Genomic DNA, 20,664 nt, shown 5'->3' on the forward strand with positions numbered 1-20,664 from the left:
TATAAAAGTACAATATAACTTCTGCACAATTTCAGTGCAGTAATGTGTTCAATGTAAATAAGTGTGTGTGTGTGTGTATGTGTAAATAAGTACAATCTAACTTCTGCACCAGTTCAGTAATGTGTTCATTTTAAATAAGTATTATAGTAGTTGTATTACACATTGATTACCTTATAAATAAATAAAAAACTTTTTTAGTTTTAAATTCAGTGCATTAGTATTTGCAGAATGATTCTTTCATATAGCGTTCATTAAAAAATGACACCATGCCACTTGGGACCTGGGGAATGGTACATTTGAGTTGTAAATGTTTGTCATGTATTGTTGTTTTTCTGACATGTTCTACATCCTGGAGGACCTCCTCACTACGGATCAATTGGAATGAAAGTAAATCTAATCTACTCACCTGCCTGAGAAATTTCCCACACTGGTGATCAACAACTGCTGTATGTAAGAGCACAAGAACAAGTGAACACCCTAGCTTTTGACACCTTGCAGATTAATTGGTTATAGTTCTTTGAATGCTGTTAAACATAACATAGGTGCTGCAGTCCGAAAGATTTGGCACTTAAATCTATGCTACTCTATCCTGTGCAAGCAAGCCTCTTCATATCCAAGTAACTACTGGAACCTGTATACTTCTAAATCTGCTTACTATATTCTTCTCTTGGTCTCCCTCTATGATTTTTACCCTCCATGCTTCGACCCAGTACTAAATTGGTGATCTCTTGTGGCCTCAGAATGTGTCCTACCAACTGATCCCTTCTTCTACTCAAGTTGTGCCACAAATTCCTCTTCTCCCCAGTTCTTCTCAGTACCTTTTCATTAGTTATGTGATCTACCCATTTGATCTTCAGCATTCTTGTGTAGCACCACATTTCAAAAGCTTCTATTCTCTTCTTGTCTAAACTGTTTATTGTCCATGTTTCATTTCCTACACTCCATACTAATACTTTCAAGAAAGACTTCCTGATACTTAAATCTATACTCAATGTTAATGAAATTTCTCTTCTCCAGAAACACTTTTCTAACCATCGCCAGTCTACATTTTATATCCTCTCTACTTCGACCATCATCACTTATTTTGCTGCCCAAATAGCAAAACTCATGTACTCCTTTAAGTGTCTCATTTCCTAATCTAATTCCCTCAGCCTCATCTGATGTAATTCGAGTACATTCCATTATCCTCGTTTTACTTTTGTCAATGTTCATCCTATATTCTCCTTTCAAGACACTGCCCATTCTGTTCAGCTGTTCTTCCAAGTCCTTTGCTGTCTTTGGCAAAGTTGCAATGTCATTGGCAAACCTCAAAGCTTTTATTTCTTCTCCCTGGACTTTAAATTGTAATCCAAATTTTTCATTTGTTTCCTTGACTGCTTGCTCAGTATACAGATTGAATAACATCTGGGATAGGCTACTATCATGTCTCACTCCCTTCTAGACCACTGCTTCCCTTTCGAGCTCCTTGTCTATTATAACTGCCATCTGGTTTCTGTACAGCATTGTCAAAGGCTTTCTGCAAGTCTACAAATGCTAAAAACATAGATTTGCATTTCCTTAACCTATCTTCTAAGGTAAGTCATAGGGTCAGCATTGTGTCACGTGTTCCAACATTTCTACGGAATCCAAACTGACCTTCTCCGAGATCGGCCTGGAATTATTATATTCTTCTTGAAGTCTTAGGGTATTTCACCTGTCTCATACATCTTGCCTACCACATGGAAGTGTTTAATGCTGTCTATTCCTGGGGCCTTGTTTCGACTTAGATTTTCAGTGGCCTGCCAGATTCCTCATGCAGTATCATATCTCCCATCTCATCTTCATGTATGTCCTCTACCATTTTCTTAATATCACCCTCAAATACATTTCCCATGTATAGACCCTCTATATACTACTTCCACTTTCCTGCTTTCCCTTCTTTGCCTAGGACTGGTTTTCCATCTGAGCTCTTGATATTCATACAGGTGGTTCTCTTTTCTCCAAAGGTCTCTTTAATTTTCCTGTAGGCACAGCATCTATCTTACCCCTATTGATATGTACTTCTAAATCCTTGTATTTGTCATCTAGCCATTCCTGCCTAGCCATTTTTCACTTCTTGTCGATCTCATTTTTGAGAAGTTTATATTCCTTTTCACCTGCTTCATTGACTGCATTTTTATATTTTCTCCTTTCATCAGTTAAATTCAATATCTTTGGTATTACCCAAGGATTTCTACTAGCCATAGTCTTTTTACCTACTTGCTCCTCTGCTGCCTTCACTATTTCATCTCTCAAAGCTGCCCATTCTTGTTCAGTATTTCTTTCCCCTGTTCTTCTCAATCATTCCCTAATGCCCCCTTCCCCCTCCCCCAACCATCTATAACCCCTGGTTCTTTCAGTTTATCCAGGTCCCATCTCCTTAAATTCCTGTCTTTTTGCAGTTTCTTCAATTTTAATCTACAGTTCATAACCAATAAATTGTGGTCAGAGACCACATCTGCCCCTGGAAATGTCTTATAACTTAAAACCTGGTTACAAACCTCTGTTTAACCATTATATAAGCAATCTCAAACCTTCTAGTGTCTCCAGATCTCTTGTGTGTATACAGCTTTCTTTCAAGATAACCTTCTTTCAAGATTCTTAAACCAAGTGTTAGCTATAATTAAATCATAATCTGTGCAAAATTCTACCAGGCAGCTTCCTCCTTCATTCCTTTCCCCAGTCTATATTCATATATGAGTTTTGCTTCTTTTTCCTACTAGTGAATTTCAGTCCTCTATGCCTATTAAATTTTTGTCTTCCTTAACTATTGAATAATTTCTTTTATTTCGTCATATTTTTCTTCAATCAGCTGCAGAGCTAGTTGGCATGTATACTTGTTCTACTGTGATAGGTGTTGGCTTTGTGTCTATCTTGGCTACAATAATGTGTTCACTATACTGTTTGTAGTACCTTCTCTGCATTTCTATTTTTTAGTCATTATTAAACCTACTCCTCCATTACCCCTATTTGATTTTGTATTTACCGGCCACTGTGGCCGAGCGGTTCTAGGCGCTTCAGTCTGGAAACGCGCGACTGCTACGGTCGCAGGGTCGAATCTTGCCTCGGGCATGGATGCGTGTGCTGTCCTTAGGTTAGTTAGATTTAAGTAGTTCTAGGGGACTGATGACCTCAGATGTTAAGTCCCATAGTGCTCAGAGCCATTTTGATTTTGTATTTGTAACCCTGTATTCACCTGACCCGAAGTCCTAGTCCTCCTGCCGTCAAACTTCACTAATTCACACTATATTTAACTTTAACCTATCCATTTCCCTTTTTAAATTTTCTAACCTACCTACCCAATTAAGGGATCTGACATTTCATGCTCTGATCCATAGAACACCAGTTTTGTTACTCCTGATAGTGACAGCCTCCTGAGTAGACCCCGCCCGGCGATTCGTTTGGGGGACTATTTTACCTCCGAAATATTTTACCTAAGAAGATGCCATCATCATTCAACCATACAGTAGAGCTGAATGCCCTCAAGAAAAATTATGGTTATAGTTTCTCCTAGAACCCTTTCACAGTACCAGCAGAGCAAAGCCATTTCGGTTGATGTTACAAGGCCGTCAGTCAATTCTTCCAGACTGTTGCCCCTGCGACTACTGAAAAGGCTTCTGCCCCTCTTCAGGGACCACACATTTGTCTGGTTTCTCAACAGATACCCGTCCGTTGTGGTTGCACCTACTGTAGGGCTATCTGTATCGCTGAGGCCCACAAGCCTCCTCACCAATGGCAAGGTCCATGGTTGATGGGGGGATGAGCCCTCCAGTGTTAATAGCAGAAACAGTTGGGGCCTTATTACTAAACACACACTAAAATCTCAACAGGGAGATAAGAAGATTCACACACCAATGGCAATTCAGTTTCAAAACAATGCCTGATGGCATAACGGTAGCCAAGGGGCACCACGTGGAATGAAGAATCACCAGGATTTGAATGTTCACATACGGCTGGCAAAGAAACTTTGATTACATTATAAGACAGTATCTTAAATATTAAAAAAATGGCACAAATCCTTTTCTCCCAGAATTAACAAGTTAACTAACAAGCATCAAAGCCAATCATAGCAATAAATGAGATAACTTAAACCAAAATCCATAAAGCTTAACCAAGGTGCTGGAACCATGGACTTCTGTAATAGGAACAGCTTTGGCCCCTCGTGTCCTCTGGGGCTGCCAGGATGAAAACCTATTCTTGGACACGTGTCCTAACCAGAATACCAAAGCACATTTGTTTGGCAGAGAAATCACATGGCTCAAATGAAAACATACCATGCCTAAAGAGTCCTTCCACTTTGTGCCACTGACTGACTTACTCCTCACACTGGCACTTACTTTTACTAGGATGGCTAGGATGTGTGCATGCTGTGTGCAGTTGCAGGAGGAGTGGGTCACAGTTTGTGAACAGCTGAAAGGGCTTTTGGCTATGGTCAGTCACCTTCAGGCTACTGCCTCAGGGTGCAGCAGTGGCGGAGAATCTGGCGCATCACATGGGACACCTCAAGGGTTGCTTGTTTTTCCCATGGGCTCTGCTTCTGAGGCACCTCCTAGTCAACCGATGCTGTGGATCTGCCCCCAAAGCTGGGTGAGTGGCAGGTGGTAAAGCGTTTGTGCTGCTTGAGGCAGTGGGCCAATGTGGAGTCTTGTCACCTGGCTCTCCCATTCACCCTGTTAGTGGACAGGTGGCCACTCCTTCAGCACGTTCGACCAGGCACAGGGGGGACGGGTTTACTAGTTACTCAAAGCTCCAATGTTAGGCACGTTTTGGAGCCCATTAGGAAGATTGCATTCAGGGCTGGAAAGAAAGCCAATGTGCACTCAGTAGGTCTGTTGGGGAGCCTCATCCAGGATGTAAAGGTGGCCTTGCCTGTGGCTATTGAGTGTGCAGGGTGGTCATTTGCAAGTTGTAGGTCACATGGGCACCAAGACTGGTGGTGAAGACTGCTGGCCTCATGTGCAGGAAGCAAGCAGAGGTTGCAATTTGCAGCATCATTCCGAGAGTCGTTCGGGGTCCTTTGGTTTGTAGCCAAGTGGAGGGTCTCAACCAAAGACTTTGTCATCTCTGTGACGGTCTTGGCTGCAGATTTGTGGACCTGCATCATTATGAGGATTTGTAGGACTCCCCTTGATAGGTCAGGGGTCCACTACACAAAGGAAGCAGCTACTCAGGTTGCAGAGTACTTGTGCAGTGCTCATGAGGGTTTTTTAGGCTAGGTAGTAGTTTGAGGAGCACTGATGAACACTTGCCAGAGTGATATGCAGCAAGGAAAGGCAAGGCACTTCAACTCTCGCAATTTTATCAGTAAACTGTTGAAGTATTCATAATACGTTTCCCGAATTTACTGACCTCCAGAAAAGTTCTCACACTCAGATTATTCTTGGGACCAAGAGCTGGCTGAAACCCAAAGTGGAAAGCTCTGAGATAGTTAGCGAGTTATTATATCAGAAAGAAAGGTTAGAAGCCATGAAGGAGGTGAGTCATTGCAGTTGACACAAATATTTTCGTTTTTGATGTCGAAGTTGAGTGTGACAGTGAAGTCATCTGGTCATGTATAAATGTGCAGGTGAAACCAAGTTAATTATTGGATGTTTTTACCGGCCACCCAATTGTGCTGTGACAGTTCTATAGTCATTCAAAGAAAGTCTATGAACAATAGTGCATAAATATGCAGATCATGCAATACTAGTTGAAGATGACTTTAACCTACCGAGTATAGAATGCGATGTCTATGGATTCATTGCAAGGGGTACAGACTGACATTCATGCGAAATACTTTTGAACATGTTTTCTGAAAAACTGTCTTGAGCAGCTAGTTCGGCAGCCCACACACAGTGGAAACATCTTAGACCTTGTTGTTACAAATAAGCTGGATCTTATTGACAATACCGAGCGAGGTAGCGCAGTGGTTAGCACACTGGACTCGCATTCGGGAGGACGACGGTTCAATCCCGCGTCCGGCCATCCAGATTTAGGTTTTCCGTGATTTCCCTAAATCGCTCCAGGCAAATGCTGGGATGGTTCATTTGAAAGGGCACAGCCGACTTCCTTCCCCATCCTTCCCTAATCTGATGAGACCGATGACCTCGCTGTTTGGTCTCTTCCCAAAACAATCCAATCCTTATTGACAATATCAGTATACAACAGGGATTAGTGATCATGATGTCATTATAGCAACTATGATTACAAAACTTAATAAATCAGTCAAGAAAGGAGAGGGTTTCTGCTAGATAGAGCAAATAAGCAGTTATTACAATTGCACTTAGGTAGTGAACTGGCATCACTTAGTTCCAATAAGATACATGTAGAGGAATTATGGAAAAAGTTTAAGCAGATTGTGGCTAGTAAATGGATAAAAGATAGTGGAGACCCATCATGGTTTAATAACAAAATTCGGAGGGTACTGGAGAAGCAAAGGCTGTTGCACTCTCACTTCAAAATTGAACGCACAAATGACAAGTGAAGGTTAGTAGAGCAAAACGGAAGCCAAAGTTTTAAGTTTCACGTTCAAGAAATCAGGAGAATTGTATAAAAAAATATGTCATTTGATCATCGGACGACATAGTAATAAGCATCCCTGGAATGAGAAACAACTGAAATATTTGAAAGCAAATAGATCACAAGGTCCAGATTGAATGCCAGTTCGATTTTACAAAGAGTATTCTATGGCATTGGTCTCTTACCTAGCTTGTACCCAGCACAAAGTACTGAGTGGGGGTGACTCCAGTATATATGAAGGATAAAGGAATGGACCCACAAAATTACAGATCCGTATTCCTAACTTCTGTTTGCTGCAGAATTCTTGAACATATTCTCAGTTCAAATACAATAAACTTTCATGAGACTGAGAAGCTTATGTCAATGAATCTGCATGGTTTTAGAAAGCTTTGCTCGTGCGAAACTCAGTTTGTCCTTTTCTCATGCTATATACTCAGAAGTATCAATGAAAGACAACAGGCAGATTCCATATTTCTGAATTTCCGGAAAGCATTTGCATGGTGCCCCATTGAAGGCTGTTAATAAAGGTATGAGCATATGGAATAAGTTCACAGATGTGTGAGTGACTCAAAGACTTCTTAAATAATAGAACCCAGTATGTCTTCCTCAATTCCGAGTGTTCATCAGAGACAAGCGTATCCTCAGTTGTGCCACAGGGAAGTATGATAGGACCACTGTTGTTCTCTATATGCATAATTGATTTGGTGAACATGGTAGGCAGAATCTGGAGTTGTTTGCTGATGATGCTATGGTGTACAGTAAGGTGTTGAAGTTGAGCGACTGTAGGAAGATACAGGATGACTCAGACAAAAATTTCAGTTGGCGTGATGAGTGGCAGCTAGCCCTAAAAGTGGAAAAATGTAAGGTAATGCAGATGAGTAGGAAGATTAAACCTATAATGTTTATATACAGTATTAATAGTGTCATGCTTGATACAGACAAGTCATTTAAATAGCTGGAAGTAATGTTACAAAATGACACGAGATGGGAGGAGCATGGGAGAACTGTGGTAGGGAAGGTGAATGGCCAATTTTGGTTTATTGGAAGAATTTTAGGAAAGAGTGGTTCATGTGTAAAGGAGACCATATATAGGACCCTGGTGCGACCTGTTCTTGAGTACTGTTTGAATGTTTGGGATCTGCACGAGGTTGGATTGAATGAAGGTGTGAAAGCAATTCAGAGGCAGGCTGCTAGATTTGTTACCAGTAGGTTTGAACAACATGTAACTGTTACAGTGATTCTTCGGGAGCTCTGATGCGAATCCCCAGAGGGAAGGCGATGTTCTTTTCGAAAAACACTGTTGTTGTTGTTGTGGTCTTCAGTCCTGAGACTGGTTTGATGCAGCTCTCCATTCTACTCTATCCTGTGCAAGCCTCTTCATCTCCCAGTACCTACTGCAACCTACATCCTTCTGAATCTGCTTAGTGTATTCATCTCTTGGTCTCCCTCTACGATTTTTACCCTCCACGCTGCCCTCCAATACTAAATTGGTGATCCCTTGATGCCTCAGAACATGTCCTACCAACTGATCCCTTCTTCTAGTCAAGTTGTGCCACAAACTTCTCTTCTCCCCAATCCTATTCAATACTTCCTCATTAGTTATGTGATCTACCCATCTAATCTTCAGCATTCTTCTGTAGCACCACATTTCAAAAGCTTCTATTCTCTTCTTGTCCAAGCTATTTATCATCCATGTTTCACTTCCATACATGGCTACACTCCATACAAATACTTTCAGATACAATTTCCTGACATTTAAATCTATACTCAATGTTAACAAATTTCTCTTCTTCAGAAACACTTTCCTTGCCATTGCCAGTCTACATTTTATATCCTCTCTACTTCGATTATCATCAGTTATTTTGCTCCTCAAAAAGCAAAATGTATTTACTACTTTAAGCGTCTCATTTCCTAATCTAATTCCCTGAGCAGCACCCGATTTAATTCGACTACATTCCATTGTCTTGCTTTTGTTGATGTTCATCTTATATCCTTCTTTCAAGACATTGTCCATTCCGTTCAGCTGCTCTTCCAGATCCTTTGCTCTCTCTGACAGAATTACAACGTCATTGGTGAACCTCAAAGTTTTTATTTCTTTTCCATGTGAAACACTATTGAGAAAATTTAGTGGACCGGCATTTGAAGCTGATTGCTGAGTGATTCTACAGCCGCCAATATACATTACACGTGAGGACCACTAAGAGAAGATTTGAGATATTAGGGCTCATATGGAGGTGTGTTCTTCGCTCGCTTTATTTGTAAGTGGAACAGAAAAGGAAATGACTAATAGTGGTACACGGTACCCTCCACCATGCACTGTATGGTGGTATGCATAATATCTATGCAGGTGCAGATGTATATGTAGATCTGTTCTGCAAATTATGGGTGGAGATAGTAGGGTGTAGTTGTGACATGTTTAACCCTGGAGCAGAAATAAAAATTAGGACACTCTGTAGAAGTAAAAGCAGGAGCGTTATTCCTAACTACAACCCTGGAGTGACCAAACCAAGCAAAAATTGCACTCAAATGGCTCATACTTTGTGCAGCTGTAACACCCCTGCTATGCAACAACCAGCTAAACCTGGTAAACCCAGCAACGATGACAAAAATATGTCAATACACACCCTGGGTATGAAGCAGAGGACTGACTTATTCAATAGATGTTGCATGGGCATCTCGGCTTGAGTATATTGAAGTAGCCCCCTTTGCCCATCAGCATTAGGTTTGGCCATCTGGCAGTCCTGATACTGAGCAACAATCCTCGTAATATCTCAATACAATGTAAGCTAGGTAAGGGATTCCTGGATTTTATGGATTCTTTTATGAAGACCCAGGTGGCCTCTTGATGCTGAACAATGACAGTACTTAAAAACCACTGGAATCAACATGGCCAGAAGGCAAATCTTTGCCTCCTGCCCCTGACCAGCCCTACAACACAAGATGTTTCTCCTCAGCTCGTACACAGGGACCAACTGGCAAGACGCTAACTTACTCCCGAAAGGCTCTAGCTGAGGGTCCTCTTCCTAACGCCCAACCAAATCAGCTTGGCTTGGATTCATCAGCTAAGGAAGTTTCATAATACTTCTGGATAAGATCAATGACCAAAAAATAATGGGCCTTCAAAAACCACAAGAAACACCCATGCGAATTGGGAAGGGGTATAGACTCCAGGATCACCTTGTGGTTAAGAATTTGATAATCAACAATCAAGGAATATCAGTAAGAACAAAATTAACCTGCTGTTCCAGCAGGTTAGCAGTACCTGGAGAGCACTCTTGCTCCTCAAACAAGTGACTCAGGGCATCAGCTACAGTGTTATCACACCCTTTTACATGGCACACATTGAACTGAAAGGCACAAATCCTGACTGCCCATCACTCAATGCGTCCAGTTTTATGAGGACGGGCCGGAACCCAGCTGACAGCCTGATTATCTGTCTCTAGAATAAACTTTCAGTGTTCCAAGTAGTATTTAAATCCCTTGAGGGCAAAAAGAGCAACAGGCACCTCCAATTCATAAGCCGAATATTTTCTCTCTGACACTGGTAAACGTTGGGAATTGTAGACCAATGGCCTTGGCTCACCTTGCCCCTGAAGAGCTGCCACCCCAGTGTTGTAGGCGTCTGTCTGAATGGCAAAGGGCTAGTTGAAATCAGGTACTGCCAAACGGGACCATTATTTAAGGCAATCTTAAGAGAGTCAAAGGCAGCTTGCTGACTGTCCATCCACATAAAAGATTTTTCTTTCTTGCACAAAATATTCAGAGGAGATGCTAATTTGGCAAACCTGCTTATGAATTTCTGGAAAAAGGTGGTCATCCCAATGAACAGTGCCACCCCTTTCTTAGTTTTGGGAGGATGAAAGCTATAAATGGACCAGTTCCTTGACTGATCTATTCTTACACTGCCTGCTGAAACCAAATGTCCAAGAAAGGAAATCTTCCTTTGAGCTAGAGTGACATTAGTCAGCTTCACAGTGTTCCAAAACCAAATGCAAGTGCTGAATGTTATCATTAGAATTGGGACTATAAATAACAAGATTGTCTAAATACTTGTAGAAACATTTGAACTTAAGATCGCCTAGCACTGAATCAAGTAACCTTGATAGGACCACTGCTCCAGTGGACAACCTGAATGGAAACCTATTAAATTCAAAGAGGTTCCAATTGGTGCAAAAGGTGGTGGCTGGCTTGGATTCATCAGCTAAGGGAGTTTCATAATACTTCTGGATAAGATCAATGACCAAAAAATAACGGGCCTTCGAAAACCACAAGAAACACCCATGCGAATTGGGAAGGGGTATAGACTTCAGGATCACCTTGTGGTTAAGAATTTGATAATCAACAACTGCTCTAAGCCCCTCCATTAGTCTTCAGAACTAGGAATATTGGTGAGGCATACAGTGAGGTGGACAACTGTATAACGTCTTCTGTGAGCGTCTTATTCATCAGCTCCCACAATATTTTCATTCTAGGAGGTGACAATGGATAAGGTGACTGCGTAATTGGAACCTGATCAGCCAACAAAATCTAATACTCTATACAATTGGTAACACTCAGTTTGTTGCTTGGAACCTCAGGGAAATCATGCAACATCTTAAGAAGAACCCAAGCATGTTCATGTTCCAAACACCCCACATCAAAATACCCTTCCTTGTTCACACTTCTGTGGTTGCTATAGGAAACTTCACCTCCAGTGAGAAACCGAAGTAGAACCTTTTAAGTGCATAATTCAACACAAGTCCTGTCTTGTTGACAAAATTACAACCTAATGGAAGATCAGTATGCAGACCCTTCATGACCAAAGTCTTTACAGAACTGAAAAGACAACGAACACAACAGAAAATCCATACACATCCCAATACAGGAACGGCTCCACCATTAACAGCTCTGCAGGAAAAACCCACTGAATGCAAATCCAGAAACCTATAAATGTGGCGATACGTAATGTACCACTGTTGGCTCATCGAGGAAATGCTGCTACCCGAATCAACCATTGTTAATATAAGTACACAAGAAGGAAAGAAGATTAGTAGTTACAGCTTTCAATGTCTTACAGTGAACAGACATGACAGAGGAAATCCCCCCATTGTCTGCTCCTCTAGCATCAGCTGTTCTGAGCACATTTGACATCAGCCCAGCACTGGCAGGCAAGATGGCCAGGCTGGCAGCTGCAACAGTTGCAGTTTCCTCTAATTTTGTGTTTTTTACTAAAAGAGGGAACCTCTGGATTGGAGTCCATGTGTGTTAAAAGTACTGCCCTGGCTTCTCCACTTCTCTGATCCACTTGCTTAACTAATTCCACAAGCATGGCAAAATAATTCAAATCACAGTAAGTCCTTGGTCGCTTCACAAACAAAACTAGCTTAATGCCTTGCAGGGCAATGGCAACAATTTCTTTGCTCAGGGAGTTGCAAATCAGGGGCTACAGCAGCAGCACACATCTCTCTTACATACTTAGCCAAACTCTATTTAGTATCCTGAACGTGACATAAATGTTCATTAACAATGTTACTTTTGCCTCTGGTTGAGAGATGCTCTCTGAGTACACATGCACAACTCCTTTATGGACGCCCTGTTGACAAGGACCTTCCCAGTTATCTCTGACAAGGATCCTTGACATGACAAGTATAGGAACCAAAAACAGTTGTCCATAATAGCTGGAAAACACTAACTTGCACCTGTAACTTCACAATAAACCACAAAAACTCAACTAGTTCCTTCTGGGCCATGAGACTGAGCTGCTCTACCCCAAGAAACACCTGCAAAAAAGGATTAGTTAACTTGGGGAAGGGCACTTGTGCATCCTCCACCTCCTGACTTCAGGCTCCCAGAAGAACTACACTCCTTTCGACAACCTCAGAATCTATCTCCCCACCAACATGGTTGCTGCCTCACTCTAAGTTACTCAAACCAATTTGTAAGCTAATTATTTTGCTACGCAGGTGCTTGATAACAGATTGAAATTTGGGATCAGTAGCAACTGCGACAAGGTCGAGTATCCTCCACAGCCAGTGCACAATATGAGCCTGCTTATGATAAATCTGATAATATGAAGGAACACTATCTTTTGAAAGGTTCAAGTTTTCCTTGAGTTCAGGCAGGGAAGCAGCACAGTACTGCGTGGCAATGCTTACCTGCTAAATCAGCTCCACTGTTACCTGCAACGAAACACCCGCCGTCGCCCACAGTCGTGCTGATAACTCAAAAACGTCCCCATCATCTAAAAGGTTTTGGATCTTACATTTATACTGAGGCTGCTCCTTTCTCAAACAACCCCCCTCCAATCACAACTTGGGGCTCCAATCGGAAAGCAATGGACCTGCAGCACCAGAACCCAAAAAAAGCAACAAACTCATCTAGTTGCAACAATTAATTATGCAAAAAAATTATACAAATTATGTCCAATGCTGTAGATATCTTCTCCATCCAAAGACAGCCACACTCTGCTACCACAATGATACACAACTATTGCGTGATGTTGTCTAGGAGGGGGAGGACTAAACCCAAGCAAGGGCTGAGCATCATTCATGACCAGAATATTTATTGAACAATGTATGCTTAAAGATCAATGAAACCAATCAAGAAAAATTTACATGTAAGTTTTTGACAACTAATTAAAAACACATTAAGAACAACAACAAGAAGTCTCAAAGTAATTGCATTTCAAAACTGTGCACATCCCCGAACATGTGCTGCAGTGTTTAGTTTGCATTCAAGTCAGACTGTAATACTCTGTCACACTGATGCACATTGCACTGTTAAAGACATAGGTAACCAAAATGTTGTGTATGGTTATGAAAATGTGTAGTTCTAAGACAACAAATGAGCTTTGCGTGTATCTATCACAGCTATGGAAGCAAATACTTTCAACACCTTACATCACAGAGGCAAAGAAATGTGTTGCAGTTCCTTGAGAATCAACCCCTTATCACTAGGTTTTAGTTCTTATAATGAGATACCACAAATTATTATTATTATTATTATTATTATTATTATTATGTAGGAGCTTATGCAAAAATTAAATACAGCATCTATGCTTCAAAACGACAACTACAAGAAGGATTTGTGTTCCAAACTATTTAGCAATTCACTTCATCATATTTTCTGACAGCCTATTTAATGATTTACAATTGCTTGGCATCATAGAATGTTCTACAACACTACTGACCAAACTAACGAAAACTTACTAAGACGATGGCCTTAAAATTCACATTCAATGCCCCAAAAAGGAGACACACGCATTCCAAAAAAATAAATAATTTAAAAAAAAATGAGAGAGGTGCAATGTTGTGTCAAGCTTTTTTTTATTTTATTTTCACCATGTGAGTATTTATTGTTGATCAAGAGGCAGCGCAACCCGTGACCTCAGAATCCAAGTGGCTGCACCCAGGAGAGTTACTCAGCATAAATCAGATATGGACATCTCCCACATAATTGGGACAATTCTGTGCATGACGCTAGTAACTGCTAGTATTACCTGGCAAGGGAAAGGATCTTTAAGTTCAACAAATAATTAAATTATAAATGATGGTTAACCTCTCAATCATGGAAGTGAACACCATATGGCTATGAGCATGATTACACATCCATGTACCAATAAAGGGGCAGAAACCAAATCCTACAGTATTAATAGAAAAGACAGTTGGGGCCTTATTATTTAACACATACCAAAATCTGAACAAGGAGATAAGAAGATTTTCCAGCCAATCGCTGTTCAGTTTAAAAACAATGGTCGATGGCATAATGGTAGCAAAGGTCTGCCACGCAGGATGGAAAATCAACAAGATTTGAATTTATGTACATGGTTGGTAAAGGAACTTTGATTACATTAGCAGACTATGTCTTAAATACCACAAAATTTGCATGAATCCTTTTCTCCCAGAATTAACAAGTTAACTAACAAGCATCAAAGCCATTCACAGCAACAAATGAGGTAACTTAAACCAGACTCCACAAAGCTTTCATATATAAGAATGTAAAAACACAGTATGTCTTAGTTACTGAAAATAAGTTTATGCTAGTACAATAAGCAAACCAATTCACTCGTCTGAACTAAGGTACCTCACCTTCGATTTAAGATGTCATGCTTCCCTCTTAACCAAGGCACTGCAACCACTGACTTCTGCATTAGGAATAGATTTGGTCTCCCTTGTGTCCTCTGGAGCTGCCAGGATGAAAACTTATTCTTGCACATGCAGCTCCAAGTGGAATACTGAAGCTCAGTTTTCTGACAGAGAAACAGCATGGCTCAAATGACAAAATGACAACAAGGCATGCAGGAAGAGCCCTTCCTGCTCTGCCGCATGCTGCTGGCTGAGTCACTTCTTATACTGGTATTTACTTACATCAAAATGGCACACCCTTCTCTAGAGGCAAAGATGGCATGCAGAAGGTGTACCATGACATATTAACACAGTAAGGCCCATTATGTATCAGTCAAGATTATGCGATGAAAAAGGTGTTGCGACATTAGATGATATTTCAGGATTTCAAAGTTCTCCACATTTAGGTTTTTTAAACATTTAATGCACTAAATGGGACACTATTTTTTGCTTTTTTCAGCCATTTGATGTATTACAGTTGACACATGTTGTATTGTTGCATATAGTCCTTGACATTTTGATTATAAAATGACATCTGCATAGTGTTCCCTATAATTTAATATATATGTAGAACAGGTTATGGCGTAATACATAGATGCCATTGTACATTGTATTACGTGTTCTTTTACAGTTTATGACTAATTACCTTATGTGTAATTTTACTTGCAAATATTTTGTTTACCAAAATTTAATGACAGTTACTTCTATTTTATTATTTTGGATGCATCATGATTTACATTCCAATAATCAGAAAATTGACATTTTGATGAGGCAATACTGACCCTATGACTTATCTTAGAAAATAGATTAAGGAAAGGCAAACCTACATTTCTAGTATTTGTAGACTTAGAGAAAGCTTTTGACAATGTTGACTGGAATACTCTCTTTCAAATTCTAAAGTTGGCAGGGATAAAATACAGGGAGCGAAAGGCTATTTACAACTTGTACAGAAACCAGATGGCAGTTATAAGAGTCGAGGGGCATGAAAGGGAAGCAGCGGTTGGGAAGGGAGTGAAACAGGGTTGTAGCCTGTACCCGATGTTATTCAATCTGTATATTGAGCAAGCAGTAAAGGAAACAAAAGAAAAATTCGGAGTAGGTATTAAATTCCATGGAGAAGAAATAAAAATGTTGAGGTTCGCCTATGACATTATAATTCTGTCAGGGAGAGCAAAGGACTTGGAAGAGCAGTTGAATGGAATGGACAGTGTTTTGAAAGGAGGATATAAGATGAACATCAACAACAGCAAAACGAGGATAATGGAATGTAGTCGAATTAAGTCAGGTGATGCTGAGGGAATTAGATTAGGAAATGAGACACTCAAAGTAGTAAAGGAGTTTTGCTATTTGGGGAGCAAAATAACTGATGATGGTCAAAGTAGAGAGGATATAAAATGTAGATTGGCAATGGCAAGGAAAGCATTTCTGAAGAAGAGAAATTTGTTAACATCGAGTGTAGATTTAAGCGTCAGGAAGCTGTTTCTGAAAGTATTTGTATGGAGTGTAGCCATGTATGGAAGTGAAACATGGACAATAAATAGTTTGGACAAGAAGAGAATAGAAGCCTTTAAACATGGTGCTACAGAAGAATGCCGAAGATTAAATGGGTAGATCACATTACTAATGAGGAGGTATTGAATAGAATTGGGGAGAAGAGGAGTTTGTGGCACAACTTGACAAGAAGAAGGGACCAGTTGGTAGGACATGTTCTGAGGCATCAAGGGATCACAAATTTAGCATTGGAGGGCAGTGTGGAGGGTAAAAATCGTAGAGGGAGACCAAGAGATGAATACACTAAGCAGATTCAGAAGGATGTAGGTTGCAGTAAGTACTGGGAGGTGAAGAAGCTTGCACAGGATAGAGTAGCATGGAGAACTGCATCAAACTAGTCTCAGAGCTGAAGACAACAACAACAACAACAACAATCAGAAAATCAGCAGAATGAGATTTTCACTCTGCGGCGGAGTGTGCGCTGTTATGAAACTTCCTGGCAGGTTAAAACTGTGTGCCGGACCGAGACTCGAACTCGGGACCTTTGCCTTTCGCGGGCAATTGCTCTACCAACTGAGCTACCCAAGCATGACTCACGCCTCATCCTCACACCTTTACTTCTGCCAGTACCTCATCTCCTACCTTCCAAACTTTACAGAAGCTTTCCTCTCTCGCAGAAGACTCTTGATTTTGTCAGTGATAGAGTGGAACAATCTTCATGCATACTTCTTTATTTCCAAGAATATTTCCGCCATTTGTCAAAAATGTTGTCCATGGGAAGGCATGAAAGTTTCTAGACAGGATCAGGCTTATGTGGCCTCTTAGGTTACCTATATAAATAAATGCCCATAGCTTTACAACATACAGGATTAGATTTTTATTCTTCGCTTGTGCAAAAAAGAGTGTTCATTAAAGGAAACTGAAAGTTAATGCACTAGACTCAAATTATTATGGCAGAAATAACAAAACTGAGCATGTCAGACAGTACATGTGTACTCCTTGATATTCTCATGACATGCAAATAAATCACTGCCCCAATTTCAATATTAACAGTTTTGGCTAACTTTAGTAATGCTTAGCAGACTGAATTTAATTTACTGCTTACGCTACTGATTGATTTGCCCATGTTAATTTATCACTGAGGTGAAGTCTCAGAAATTTTACAGAAAGCTTTGTTCTCACTGATTTTTTGCATTAACTCTGTATGGTTTTTTAAAAATTGTTTTTAAAGCTCACAATGCTTGCAGAACAATGTGTAGCTTCTTCCAGATCCAGCCCCTTTATTAAAATATTCATGTTATCCACAATTAGGGCGACCTTCTGTTGGAGTTTATCAGGTAGGTCATTCATATATACTAAGAACAGTAGCGGCTCTAGATCACTTTCATGATGCTTGCTGTTTAGGGTCTTCCCCACCTCTGAGTAGTATATATTATTGTCATCATCTAATTTTTCTACTTTTTGACACCTTGTTGTAAATGACACCAAAGTTACCTTTGATTGTAAAAGTTGTTTATTTTAGCTGTGTGGTCATTATAAGGTAGTATAGTGTAAAACATAAAAATTAAAAAAACATAGAGTGTACATATAGAATGGTGCTAACTTGACAAAAAATCCTAAGAAGTTCTGGTCTTACATTAAATCAGTAAATGGATCGAAGCCATCTGTCCAGACACACTGTGACCATAATGGCATTGAAAATGAAAAGGCTGAAATACTAAATGTCATTTTTCAAAACTGTTTCACGGAGGAAGATCACACTGTAATTTCTCCTCTATATCACCATGAATGACAAAATGGCAAATATTGAAATAAGTTGCCAAGGGATAGAAAAGCAATTGAAATCACTCACCAGAGGAAAAATCACTGGACCTGATGTCTTGATATCAGTTCGATTATACACAGAGTATGCAAATAAACTTGCCTTTTTGCTAGCAGCAGTGTTCCATATGTCTATAGAGGAGAGAAGCATTCCTAACGATTGGAAAAAAGCATAAGTCATTCCCATTTTCAACAAGGGATGTCGAATAGATGCACAAATTATAGGCCTATATCTCTTATGCCAGTCTGTTGTAGAATTTTGGAACATGTTTTATGCTCATGTACTGTGGCTTTTCTGGAGACCGAAACTCTCCTCTGTAGGAACCTCCAGGGGTTTTGAGAACAATGACTGTGTGAAACCCACCAGCTTACTTTGTTCATCCACAACAACCAGAAAGCAGTAGATATGGATGTCCAGGCAGATACTACATACCTTGACTTCCAGAAGGCATTTGATACAGGTCTCACTGCCACCTAATTGACAAAATATGAGGTATGGAATATCAGACTGACTGAGTGATTGGACTGAAGATTTTCAAGTAAATAGAATACAGCATGTCAGTCAGAATGGGGAGAATTTTTCAGATGTAAAAGTAACTTCAGGCATGCCCCAGGGAGTGTTTTAGCACCATTAATTTTCATGATATATATATAAATGACCTAATACATAATGTTAGAAGTTCCATGAGGCTTTTTGCAGATGATGCTCTTGTATACAGGAAAGTTGTGATGCTAGAAAACTGTAGCAAAATTGAGGAAGACCTACAGAGAAGTTATGCTTGGTACTGGGAGTGGCAGTTGACCCTCAGCATAAACAAATGAAACATATTTTGAATACATAGACAGAAGGATCCATTAATCTATTATTACAAAACTGCAGAACAATCACTGGAAGCAGCTCCTTCCATAAAATATGCAGGAGTATGTGTACAGAGTGATATGAAGTGGAATGATCACATAAAAGTAATTGCAGGTAAGGCAGGTGCCAGACTGAGATTCATTGAAAGAATTTCCAGGAAATGTAGTCTGTCAACAAAGGAAGTAGCTTACAAAATACCCATTCGACCAATACTAGAACATTGCTCAACAGTTTGGGATCCATTCCAGATAGGGCTGATACAGTAAATAGAGAAGATCCAAAGAAGAACAGCATGTTTTGTTATAGGGTCATTAAGTAAACACAAAAGGGTCACGGAAATGGTCAGTCAACTTCAGTGACAGGCACTGCAAGAGAGCCATTCTGTACTGTGGTATGGTCTACTCTTAAAATTCTAAGAGCATACATTCCTAGAGGAGTCAACTAATATATTATTTCCTCCTAAGCATATCACACAAAAAGACCATTAAGATAAAATTAGAGATTCGAGCCCAAACAGAGGCTTACCAACAGAAGTTCTTTGCGCAAACCATATGTGACTAAATCAAGAAAGGTGGAAATTACATTGGTACCCAAAGTACCCCGTGCCACACACCTTAAAGTGGCTTGTGGAGTAAAGATGTAGATGTAGATGCCATGCACAAGGCAATTATAAAATATTATAAAAAATTTAAAAATAACACATTACTTACATTGTGCTTTAGCATATGTCAGTATCTAAAACTCTTCTGACATGTATACATGTCACAAATTTTGCTTGCAACAGTTCTGTTCAGAAATTCTCCCCCCTCTTCATGCTAACATTTCAGGAATGTTAAGCTCAGACACTTCTTTCAGTTTTGTGAACATTGGTTTAACGTTTTGGTACCCAAAGTGCACAAAACGCAGTAACCTAACCTGTCTGTGACTCTTAAAAAGGGTTGTCCTTGAAACCTGAGACACGTATTCAGACAGTTCAGAAACTGAAAATGAACATCTCGGTTGCACAATTTCATCAACATGTTGCACAAGTTCATGTCATATCTGCTGTCATCATGCACATTTGTGTCACCAGCCATGAATTTTCTTCACCATTTCCTTACAACAGCATCATCCATACCCATACATGTGACCCAGTAGATGAAGAATCTTTATGGCCTCGACTCCTTCTGCTTACAGGAAGCAAATCATAGAACATACCTCACAAATGATGGGAGACAGCAACACAGTCCATTTCAGTAGCTTGCTACTTACATACTGACCAACAAAACAGAGAGCTGACTGGTGCTACATGACCAACGAAGTCTCTTTTTCGAACCACATAAGTGCCACAAAGCTACAAGTGTTTCTTTATTTGTAATAAGAAGTTGGTTTTTAATTTATGGATAGCCCTTGTGCTTAATTTTCACAAATTTTAGTTTGTTGTAAGTGTTTCTGAGGTCCAGAAAATCATCACAGAATGTATATTGCTTGAAGTTTTTATCTTTATGAGTAATTTGTTACTATTTATCCACAGAGATGCAAAGGTCAAACGCCTGGAAAAGAAAGTAGTTGAAGAACTGTCAGCATATGATGGAATATGCAAACATGCAAAAGAAAGTGTGAAGAATTCACTTTCTGTCAGAGATCGAGAACTAGCAAGAAGAAAACAATTAGATCGTGTAAGGGAGAGAAATCCACACAATAGACAACAGATTGTATCCTTTCTAAGCAAAATACTTCAAGACAAGACACACTAGAAATAAGTATTGTCATTATGTATGTGATAACAATGAAAACTCAAGGAATTTGACAGTTAATTACAATCAGAAGCTATTCTGTTGCACATTCACTCCAGAGTCTTTAGATTCTGACATTTTAAAGAAGGAGGAAGATAGG

The 20,664-nt window shown here is 40.0% G+C and overlaps 1 protein-coding gene across 2 annotated transcripts in view; it reads left to right on the top strand.

Annotated features, from left to right (window-relative positions):
* The window catches only part of LOC124594794 (protein FAM92A), a 197,918-nt gene that overhangs the window by 76,796 nt on the left and 100,458 nt on the right, over positions 1-20,664 (top strand). For both annotated transcript variants that reach the window (XM_047133212.1, XM_047133213.1), the window contains exon 4: positions 20,303-20,483. In XM_047133212.1, the coding sequence (XP_046989168.1) occupies positions 20,303-20,483 (181 nt within the window). The remainder of the gene's footprint in view (positions 1-20,302; positions 20,484-20,664) is intronic.

The sequence above is a fragment of the Schistocerca americana genome, chromosome 2 (genome assembly GCF_021461395.2).
Source record: "Schistocerca americana isolate TAMUIC-IGC-003095 chromosome 2, iqSchAmer2.1, whole genome shotgun sequence".
Classification (NCBI taxonomy): Eukaryota; Metazoa; Arthropoda; class Insecta; order Orthoptera; family Acrididae; genus Schistocerca; species Schistocerca americana.